General features: G+C 52.8%; 1 protein-coding gene across 12 annotated transcripts in view; it reads right to left on the bottom strand.

Moving 5' to 3' along the window:
- Window positions 1–611: 611 nt before the first annotated feature.
- The window catches only part of HERC2 (HECT and RLD domain containing E3 ubiquitin protein ligase 2), a 232,145-nt gene continuing 221,541 nt past the window's right edge, over window positions 612–11,215 (bottom strand). For all 12 annotated transcript variants that reach the window (XM_027082455.1, XM_027082463.1, XM_027082459.1 and 9 more), the window contains 8 exons: window positions 9,714–9,797; window positions 6,098–6,239; window positions 5,774–5,968; window positions 5,009–5,121; window positions 4,184–4,374; window positions 3,235–3,340; window positions 2,703–2,915; window positions 612–1,558 (listed from right to left, as the gene is read on the bottom strand). In XM_027082455.1, coding sequence (XP_026938256.1) covers window positions 1,286–1,558; window positions 2,703–2,915; window positions 3,235–3,340; window positions 4,184–4,374; window positions 5,009–5,121; window positions 5,774–5,968; window positions 6,098–6,239; window positions 9,714–9,797 — 1,317 coding nt within the window. In that variant the 3' untranslated portion in view covers window positions 612–1,285. The remainder of the gene's footprint in view (window positions 1,559–2,702; window positions 2,916–3,234; window positions 3,341–4,183; window positions 4,375–5,008; window positions 5,122–5,773; window positions 5,969–6,097; window positions 6,240–9,713; window positions 9,798–11,215) is intronic.

The following is an 11,215-nucleotide window of genomic DNA, read 5'->3' as shown; positions in this document are numbered from 1 at the left end:
ATGGAAATTTTGAGACAAGCTGAAAAAAGGGCTAATCTGAACGTTCACCAATTTGGTCATGAATAATTTCCCAGAAAAAAATTCTCTTTGGATCTTTTAATGTGACACCTTGAATCCCCGAGGAAAGAAAGTCTCCCACATGAAATACCTACTGCTTGCCTCCACCTGATACCGTTTACCCCAAGTTCCACTGTACTAGGCCTGCCGGCCAATCTCCCTCCTATGGTCTCAGTCCTTCACTTTGCAGAGCCTACCACACACGTGATCCCGGAACAAGCAGCTCAAATCCTACTCCATGGCCGACTGGACCAGAGACACTCCCCTGCCCCCAGGCCCATGGGACAGGAAGGAACCAAGGCTGCAGAGGCAGATGGCATGGAGGACAGGGGAGGGACGCTGAAGGCTCCCAACCCTAGCTGCTCCCCTGGAGCCCTTCCAGTCTCCTGAGGACCACTCCCTTTGTCACTGCAGTGAGTTTGGTTTTGTAACCAAAAAAGTCTAACTAGACTGGAATGGCTTTAACTAATGCTGCATCAAACACTAATCTATTTTGGGGTGGCAGCACACCCACCAGTGCTAGTCTAACCACATAAGAAAGATCAGCTTAACAATTTTGTGACAGATGTTTTATTTATAGGGTATTAAAATTTAGGCATATACATGACACAAACATTATATATAGTACTTTCCATGATAGAAGTTATGATACTGCTCACAGAAAGGCCTCAATTCAAGTTACACACCGCATACGCTAGAATGTGCACCTGGGGAGGAGGGGGGGCTGATGGCCTTTTTGTTTTGATTTTGGTTTAAATAACCTCTGGATGCATTCAAGTAATACTGATCATTTAATGTTCAAAAAACTTTTAATAAACAAATTCCGAGTAAAATTAATTGAAATATTTATGATACGATTTAATTGTTACACAGTATTTCCAATGTACAATCAAGGCAATGCACAACACTTAAAAGGAAGGGAAAAAACCAATCTATTGCACCCACAGGGAAAAAGGCTTTTTATTCATTTTTGGGACGCTGCAATTCATTATTTATATTAAACATTTACACACTTTAGTAAACGCAGAAGTCCTACATGTAATGCAGCATTGTGGGTAAGAAGCCCCTTTTAAGTCTCCACGTGCGAGGCTGACTTTCTGATCGTCCTCCCACACGTTAGGGGGCTAACCCTTCTCATGGCACACGTCACGCCCTGCAGTCTGAACTGCAGCACTCTGCCTCCTCGCTCAGTCTCGTGGCGTCTTGTGATGGATGCCACTTCTCCACCTCAGTGTCCTGTTAAGTAATCCTGTGTAGAGTCTGAAGCAAATGAATCCACATCCTCGTTCTCTGAGTCGTCACTGCTGTCATCCGCAGCCGGCTCTCCTGTGAGGGCTATGCGAGCATAATCATCTGTGTCTATGGACTTGCAAAAGTGGATGGCATATTTCAGTTTCTCCTCTAGCACCTGCTTACAGGAATACCGGGGCAACTTCAACAAGAAGAAGCAGGTGTAGGATTCAGGAAGGAAGTGGTCAGGAGGGTTGTATTTATCCAATACCTGTTAATGAAAAATGTTAAATCATCACAGGCTATGTACAAGGACAGGTAAAACCGCAATCTATTTTATTGTGTTCATTAGACTCTTGACTCTCATTCACATAAAGCATCATATTTTGTTGGCTAAAAATAACAAAATATCAGAAAACACAAAATCTAGCCAATTTCATAAATAAAAAGGAGCAACTAACTATTTCCCAGGACTTTCAATAAAAAAATAGCAACTGGTTACTGTGACAATTGCCTTTTACAGACCAATGCTGTGAGGAGAGTCAGATGGCTCCACCCACCCCCGGTCAACAAGGTGGGACCCCAGACCCACTGACACAGGGTCCGGTGCAAAGGCACGGGCTTAGCCATCACCCATGTGGGGAAGCTCTCCCTGAATCTATCAGCCCACTTTCAACCACAACAGATTAAGATGCTAGGAAGCCAGCAAGAACTGTGGAAAAACCCCACAAATTACCTACCTTCTGAGAGGAAAACTGCATATGCTCTCAAAGATCTCCCTGACAGGGGACTACTTCTGTAACCCTGGCCAGAGACCCAGGACAGGGTGCACTGGGCAAGGAGTCGTCCCCGAATCCCCCCAAACATGCGGGAGAGTGGACTTCCAATCCCTCTCTCTGTGGTAAACTCCACCCCTCAGCGCTGCGACTGGCAAAGTCAACTGAGAGTAGGCAGTGGGGAATCAGGTCATTTCACCCCCAGGGCCTGACAGGTAGACAGAGCCTATCTCTGACCACGGACTGCAGAGTCAGAACTCAAAGCAAAACTCAATCTGATGAGCGCTGATTTTTCTCAGTAAGCAGCATTACTCAGTGATTCACCTCATTCAGCCAGAGAATCAAATAAACGCTTTAAGCGACGTGTGTGCTCAACAGCCTAGGATGCGCTGACAGGGCAGCAGTGTGCTCTGGGGGTGGCCAGGCAACACTTTTTACAAGTAGGCAGTGGTACCCAAGACCTGTAGTCATTGAATTCTGAGCTGTCAAACCAAAGAAGTTACGTGTTTTTCATTTTTGTTTCCAGAGGGAAGGAAAACCACGTAACAGGAGAGACCTGCTCGCCTTCCCAGCTGGGGCAGGGCTGCGTGCGAGGAACACGACCCTCGGCTGACGCCGCGGGGTGTGTCGGAGCCGCACCTGGACGACGAAGTCTCTGCCCCGGAAGTCGGCGATGGTCCTGGGCAGCCTCGTGCGGCCCCACACGAAGCGAAGGAAGAGGGAGCGCTCAGTGTTGGAGAAGGACTCCATCACCTCCCAGAACCACTGGATCAGGGGTGCGGAAGGCTCCACCCCCTTGTACGTTGCCACCGACTTTAGAAGATGCAGGGGGATGTCTGGGCTGCCGCACACCTGTGGAGGGACACGCTTTGCGTCAGCACAGGGTCCACCACTCCTTTCTCCCAGGGCTGGTGTGGGGAGGCTCAGGCGTGGGAGGCCCTAGGGGATGGGTGGGAGGACAGGCCCTGTGGCCTGCCGTGTGCGGGCCAGGGCTGGGCGGGGGAGGCGGGGACTAATCGCTCCCTGAGCATGTCTTACTTCACCCAAAAGGCACAAGTGTATCTCAGACCTCCAAGAGCAAGAGTTAACTGAGAGGTGAACTGGCGGCACTGACTCAGTGGATGACCATGAGAAGGCATTCCAGGGCGGCAGCACGAAGCGGCGGGCATACCATTGTCTCCAGTTCATATCCGGTGAACAGAGAAAGAAGGGGCACAGGCACGACTCGGGCCATCCCCTCCCGAACAGCAGCCACCTGCTCATCAAATTCGTGGAGTCTGAAAGAAAACACTCACTTCACACTTCTGTCTTTGGTGATGTAGATCTTGTTCTGCTCATACCAACCGAGCCTTGCCACACAGATGAGCCAGGTGTGGCTCTGCAGACAGAGTCTCAGAGCTTCTCACGGAGTGGGGCCGTCTCACTGGCACGGGGAACGTGACCTCAAAAACTAGCTACGGCTATACACGTTCCAAGACACAATTCTCAATCCCCCCTGCTTCCCAGGAAGGAGCCAGAGTCCGACAAGCAGAGGCAGCGAGCAGGCCTCACAGCACCCACGGTAAGAACTTCCCGAAAGCAGATGCCGTGTCCAAGGCCCTGGTGACTGGCGAGTTAGGGCACGAGACAGAAAGGAACACGGATGGATGGCACAGGACACTTGCCAGGACCAGCCTCAGGCAGAGCCTAGCAAGCAAAGCCCACCTGACGCACGGGCCCTCATCCCAACACCCAGCCAGGTGCTTCTGGAGGAGAAGGCTCCCAAGCAGCACACTGAGCGGACGTCGCCGGAGGCCACGCAGCAACCGCAGCTGACGGTGGCGCAAGGGCCAGGCGAGGGGTGGAGACGCCCCAAACACAGCCCTGCTCCCGGAGAGGTGGCACACAAAGGCCTGTGACCTCTGCTGGGACAGTCCCCAAACGGGGATTCTCTTCACCTTGGTATTCTGATCAGAGCCAGGAATCTCGGGTGAGAATAGTAAGTACTCCAACCCTGATCACAATGGAGCCAAGTCCATTAAATTTTCCTTGTGGAAAGAAAGCGGCCACCCAAGCAAACCATCTTCTGCTGTTTTTGCTGTTTACTGAGTTGAAACACTGGAGGGCAGACGACCACGTACCTGTAGTTCATTGCGAGCCGGACGTACTCGGCGCGGTTGTCCAGGGTGATGTGTGTGTACTTGGAGCTCAGCTGGATGTCCTGGCCGCTGGCGCTTGGCACCGTGAAGGGAAGGCTCATGGCCTCAAACTCCTCCGAGGTGGCTTCATTGTCACGGATGTACATGAGTCCAGGGATAAAATCTTTATCGACCTTTCAAGGGGAGAAGGGAGTCCGTTTGTTGGGTCGGGGTTGTTCCCGCACCCCAGGCCCCAGTTCACACCCGACACGCAGTCACGCGAGGCCTCGATCTGCCTGGGGCGTACGGCAAGGCTCCCAGTGTGCTGCACGTGCCGGGGAATAAAAGAGGGGCAGCGAGGAAGCATTTTACCCGAGGAGCTGAAGAAAGAACATGTAACAAGGAAGTCTTTAAAACCACTCACTGAGAGCGCGACAGGCACTGCTCACAGGCGAGTCCCAACCTCACTCATGGCACCAAGGGAACCACACCTAGGGAGGCCCCGGGAGCCTCAACTTCCCCCCAGCTGCCCATGGCTCAGCTGTGCCACAGGAAAGACAGAGGGCTTTCTTATCTGACGAGACCGTACAAGTGGCAAAGCCCACAAGCAGCTGGTGCATCAAGGTCTAGAAACGGACTGGCCTTGTGTCCACACCCCGACTCTGCTACTAGAAGGCGGCCGACAGCCAGCAGCCTGACCACCTGCGAGTATGTCAGCACCTCGGGACAGCCTGTGCCTCTTAACCAGACCCCAGGGGACGCCCCCCATGCTCTGTGCTGGGCACACAAGGTGTCACATCTCTCAGCCCTCTCCCTCCTGGAGGTTACCTCACTGAGGTCTGCAATGGTGAGGCTCATCCCAGCCAGCTGCTTCCAGACAGGTTCAGCAAGGTTCAGACTCAGAGGACTCCCAGTCCGGATGGCAATACCCAGTAACACACCTGCTCGTTCGAAACACAAGAAACAGGAGATACTTGGAACGGATGACAGAACATCCAGTCCATTCAACAACACAGCAGAGATGAGGTCTTCACTGGGGCCTCAGTGCCTTCTAAACCAACATTACCCCAATTCACAGAGACTTAGGTCTGTCCTTAAAACCTTATATCCTACTCTGAATTCATTGCTCCCTTCTGTTCCTATGGGTGAAGTCTATAACTCTTCTGCTCTTTCCACCAACAGCTGTAGCCACAGTGGCCAATCCTCTGACGGCAAAGCCAACAGCTGGAGCTTCTCAAGGAGGTGCTCGCAGTGCCTGGAGAGGTGCAGGCAGTGCCGTGAGTTAATGGGCACAGACCCTCAATGAACAGGTGGCCAAGTATCAAGACATCCTAAGATCTGATCCCAAGTTTCAGATACGTTTAGGATGCAGACACACGCTATCTCAGATCCTCTGAGTGCCAAAGGCACCTCCTGGTCCTTAGCACACAGCTGCTAATGGTCCAGCTCTGCACGTCCCTGCAGCTACACACTGAGAAAGCTCGAAGGAGATATTTAAAACAGCTACACCACTCCCAAGACACAGCAGCCATTAAGCTAACAGGGCACACACAGCAGAACAGCTGCAGCACTGCACCCACGCAAGAGGCCCACCCAAGAAGCGGAACATGTTGGTGTGCACGGGCGCCCTGGCAGCCGGGCTGAACAGGTAGCAGTCGCGGTTGGCCCCCGACTCGTCCCTCCCATTGGGCGTCACGATCAGAAGCGGGGTGAGTCCATTCTGCAGCTCTTCACAGATCTCAGCTATGGACTCACTGTAGCCACCACCACAGTCATCCACAGATTCACCTGGGGGGAAAGGAGGGTCGGCAGCTCACGGTCACTGCGCCAAAGCTCCCTGGGGAGTGGCTGAGGGCCGCTCATTTCTCCTCGCACCACCCATTACACCACCGCCCCTCGGCGCACGCAAGCTCTCACCCACGAACTTGACCTTCCAGACGCGGTGTGGGAGGAGAAGGCTGTCAGGACTAAATGAGCTCATCTTAGCGCACATCTGCCCGAAGACAGACTTGGTCCCATCAGGGCCCGCTAGGCCACCTTTACTCCTTGAACGCTTGACCTAGAGAGGGAGACAAAGAACATACAGAAGGGGGGCCACAGCAGAAAGCACACAGGTGCCATCTTCGGCAGCCGACCGGCCCTGGAACCCCTGCATCCAAAGCAGGGCCCTGCGGCCAGTCACCCCTCCCGTTACCCTCGCCTGTCCTGTCCTGGTCACCAGCGGGGAGTGGGGGCAGGAGACCCTACAGACAGCAAGCAGCACCCAGACGTGTGGCACGGCCCCTACAACCTCAGGCCGCCACGAGCGCCCAGCAAGCTCAAGCACAACCCCCCGAGCACACCTGTGCGCGCACGAAGGGTTGCTGGACCTCCCAGGACTGACCTATATCCTCGCCTCCTCACCCACGCCTGCTGAGGACCCCGAAGACCAGCCTTGCGCTCCTCTTTTTCCCTCCCCTGATGCAGGCTGCCTGCTGGACAGCTGTGCTCATGGGGCCAGGGCGCGCTCGCCAGCACACGCAGCCCGGCAGGACGGTGGTGGCTAAGCAAACATGCCCTCAAGAAATCACAGACCACAGGAAGGACTGCAGCAGCCCGGGCGGGCAGGAGCTGCAGTCTGGCTCACCCTCACACTTTGTAACCTTGCCCACGGTCTCCGTGAAGAAGCGGCCAGGAGCCCTGAAAGCACCCTCCGAGCAGACCATCAGCCCTGGCAGGGTCACCCCAAGGGGCTCTGAGACCAAACCTGGCCTGTAATATCTGGGCCAGGACAGAACCTTCCTCCCCTCCTTTCCTCACCTGCACAGACCCTGCTCAACTCTTGGGGTCACTGTGTCTCCAAGTATGATCACTTGTCCCACCTGTATTTCTCATCATAAGCTAAGATTCCCCAACAGATCATAACAATGGCCCTCAAGCCCTCACTTAGTATGGCCTCAGTAACCCTGCAGCTTGCAGCCTAGGCTGTGCTTCAGAATCACCCAAGAAGCTCAGTCTGAAATGACTGCAAAATGAGAAGTTAAGGAAAATATGATTGTGAGAATGTACTTTCACTTGACTCTTCTGGCTAAACTCTCACCATCCTTAACTTCTTCGTGAGTTCTAGGCTGAGTTTAACAGCTAATTCTCCTCACTGCATAAATTACCATTCTCAAGACTAAAAATATAAAAACGATGACAATAGTTTCCTGTGGAGTGAGTTTTCCTGTGCACCACACAGTCAGCTGCATGTTCTCATATGTCATTTCATTTGACCTTAACAGCAGCTCTCTAAGGCACACAGCGCCCAGGGGAGAGTGAGCTACAGAAAGGAAGAAGGATGCGTTCCTACGTGAGGGGTAAGACACAGACCTGCTGCCCACTCGAAAGGTCACATCACCTCCGTTTACAGTGCCAGTTAACACAGACTGATGCTCTCAGCTGCTATGAAGGAACATGGTTATGTGAACACAGCCAGGACACTGCAAGGACAGGGCTGTGTACCTGACACCTCTGGACGGCAGGAATATAGGTGGTTTTAATGGTCTTTAATTTGAATTTTCTAAAATTTCAGAAATGAGCAAGCATTATCTGCAATACATTTAAAGTTTTTAATGTACACAGATTTTTAGATCCTGTTACAAAACTAAATTAAATTCAAACACAGAGAAACCCTCCAAGAACATGGCCTACTTTTAGTGTCTCTACAGCACTTCTGACAGACAGTAAGAAAATGTCTCCAAGGGCATCCCCACGAGAGAAGGCTGCAGCCTTGGGACAGCACAGGGAAGAGGATGCCCGCACCACCTTTCTGGGTCACTGCTGGTGTCTGCGTTCAACTTGGAGTCACAGAATGCCCCCCGCACCACTCTGCTCTACTTTATATCCATCTTTGTGGAGGACCTTCCCAATTTCAAGAGTATGTTTGAAACCCTGAACTGAAGGGAACCTGGCTCTGGCACCTGAGGACCGCTGGGTGGCCCGGAGTGGCCCCTGTGACATCAATGAGCATTGCACGCTGTGTTGAAGGTTGTTTATACGCCTTTTAAAAAATGTCTAATACAAATTTGTTTCTCTCCTTACCTATTCTGTTCTTTCAGACACACACCGAGCATTTTCATAACTCACTGTGCTGGGGATGCCAAGATGAGAAAAGAAGAGGCATTGAGCACACAATGACTGGAAAATGTGCCTGGTGTGGACTCCAGGTTAGCCAGGTTCCCTGGTGCCAAGGGCCCTGGGCTTGGACACCCACACTGGGCCACTGGCCCCAATGTGGTGCCTGTGCACAGCTGAGGCAGGCCTGCAATCCAGGAACACCCAACTGTCTGAATTAGACGATCAGCTTTCCTCACTTACGAACTTTAGTATTTACACCCTAATAATGTAGAGCAAACCAAAATGATCCTCCAAGGTGGGGAAATAAAAGCTTTTTTATGACCCTAGTTAAAACAGCCCATTTGTTTGTGGAATGGGCTGACTGACCTCCAGCTTCACATTAAACACTATGACGTCAGTGAAGGAACCACTTCCATCAGCATGGTCACATGTGTTCTCCAACAAAGGAAAAGAGTTTGATGCCTTAATTGAAAATGCCCCCAGGAACAGCTCTGGAAGAAAGTCTAGTCATACAACCAGCATCAGGGTAGAAACCATGTGCTGACACGACGGCTCAGGAACAAAGCATCTGCTCTTCAGGCTCTGCTCCTGCTCCAAGAGGCGGGGCCGACTTCGCTGGCGTGGGAAATGTCAAGTGCACACACGCCATCAGCAGTGCTGGGCTTCCTCTGGTTTTAATTAATTCTTTTAGCTCGAAGCTTATATACATTTGGCAGCAGTACAAATTCAGAGACGGTCTACTTTTCACTTCTTCAATTACTACTGTGACACAGTCTTAGTATAAGTGATTCTGGCCTATTAAACTGGCAAAGTAAGCAGCCATCAGAGCCGGGGAAGGTATGAGGCTGGCGGGAACAGGGAACCTGCTCTGCCTCTCAAAACCTAACCCAAGGGGGTGACTGAAGACACACACGTAGCTGGGGCCACACCACCTGGCCCTGCTATACCCTAGCCTTCTAGCCCCCAGCAGAGAAATCAATGTGGGCAGCTGGTTGGCGTAAACAATCCCACGGCCCTACAGCATGGGACAGGGAGGTGCTTATTACAATGCATTAAGAGCAACAGACAGCAAGTTGCAAAAGAGAGTCATCCAGTTCAGTTTACAACCAACAGATACAGACCCCCCAAATGTTAGCAGCAGTTATCACTATGTGGTGGAAATATGGGTCATTTTTACTTTTCCCCTTTTGCTTATCTGGATTTGTGGTTCTGGGTTATCTGAAATAAGCCTTTCTTCTTTCCGTTATAAAGAAAACCACTAACGTTGCCACCTGGCAGTCTCAGCACTGGACATCTCACACACGTGGCACCTTGCTCTCTAAAGCAGGGGCATGAGAGAAGGTTTTCTACGAGCACTTGCCCCCGGCTGAGGGGACCTGCCTCACAACCACAAAGCCATCACATCTAAGAACAGAAAGCCATCTCCACTTGTTACCTGGATCCGGTTCAACTCCACCACGGGACCGTGCTGGCGATCTCGCACCATAGTTGCTTGTACTACTTTTCGGAAAGCCGCCTCCTAAAACACGAGAGACAAAATTTAGAATGTGATATAGAAAGTATTACCCACAGATATTTCACATCACAAAACTCCCTTTGTCGGGTCATGAGGTGGCCCAGGGCGGTAGCCTGGCATCCACACGCAAGCCCATGCAGAGGCTCAGGCAGCCGGCAGGGCCAGTGCTTAGCAGCACCCCCTGCCTGCCATCTGGAGGCATGAGGCACCCGGCACGCACTGCACAGAGAGGGGCGAGGGCCAGAGCCCGGGGACCACCTGCTCCAACCCAGGGCTCAGGCCAGGCTCCGAGAGTTAAACAGAAAACCGAGGTTTCCCAGCCAAACTGCAAGTCCACTAGTGGCAGGACTGAGGCACTAATTATACAGTATTGCTGTCCCAGCAGAGACATCGGCCACAAAGCCGCAGCAGGGCCGGGGAGTGGGCCAGGGTGGGATGGGGATGGCGAAGCCAGTGAGGGAGGGAACTCATGGGCACCGGGCACTGAAAGAAACCTGGAAAACCCAGGGTGAAGACGGCAAGCAAAGGGAGCAGGCCCCAACTTCACCCAGGGAGACACATGCCCACGTGGGCCTGGGCGCAGGGGACACGTGCTCGTGTGCGTGTGCGTGAGGACGGGAGGAGAGTCCAGACACCCGGAGGAGGCAGGACCAGTGGCAGCCCCAGGTCCCTGCCAAGTGGACGACTGGGCTCTCTTCTGGAGACAGGGCGGCTGGGGTAGGAGCGGAGGGCGGGCCACGAGGTGCCGACAGCAAGGTCTGCACCCCCCTCTTAGGTCAGAGCCTGAGAGCTCCAACCTGTGAAGATGGGAAGGGAAGAGGTGCTGCCATCACACGGGGGGCCCACAGACACACACCCTGCACCATATAGGCGATGCAGAGGCAGGCCGCTCCCCACGCATTCCTGCACACCCTCCACCCCAAGGACCAGCACCCTGCTCGCTGCTCGGTCCTGCTCCAGGCATGAGCTCCCTTCCCCACGGAGCGCCCCGCGAGCCCCGCCCTCCTGTGGCTCGCTCTCTTCTGGGCCCTGGTAACAGCTCTCCACAGTCACCAACGAAACCCACTCCCTAGAATTTCCTGCAGAGGCGGTCCTTTCCAACGAGGACCAGAATAGAGGCTGACACCCCCGTGGCTGAGGGTGCCCTTTCAGCCTCCCTGGGCGTCCCCGCCCTGCGTTCCCAGCCTGCACGACACTCACATACTCAGCGTGAGACACGTGCTACCTCTCGCTTTGTTTCCTCCCTACAAGGAGAGGCTTTTCCCCTTTTACTGCTTATTATCACCTCCGCTTTGAGGGATTAAAAAAACGGTGAAAGTAATCAAATTTGCCATTTTTATTATTGAAAAATGGTTGAAGTAAAGTCTCATATTGATTTTACCTGCCCACAATTTTTTCCTGCTCCGGGTCATCAGAGAGCT

The sequence above is a fragment of the Aethalodelphis obliquidens genome, unplaced genomic scaffold (assembly GCF_003676395.1).
Source record: "Aethalodelphis obliquidens isolate GAN/ISIS:26980383/991018 unplaced genomic scaffold, ASM367639v1 scaffold47, whole genome shotgun sequence".
Taxonomy (NCBI): domain Eukaryota; kingdom Metazoa; phylum Chordata; class Mammalia; order Artiodactyla; family Delphinidae; genus Aethalodelphis; species Aethalodelphis obliquidens.
Note: the sequence above shows the minus strand (reverse complement) of the source record. Positions and strands in the feature narration are given on the sequence as shown.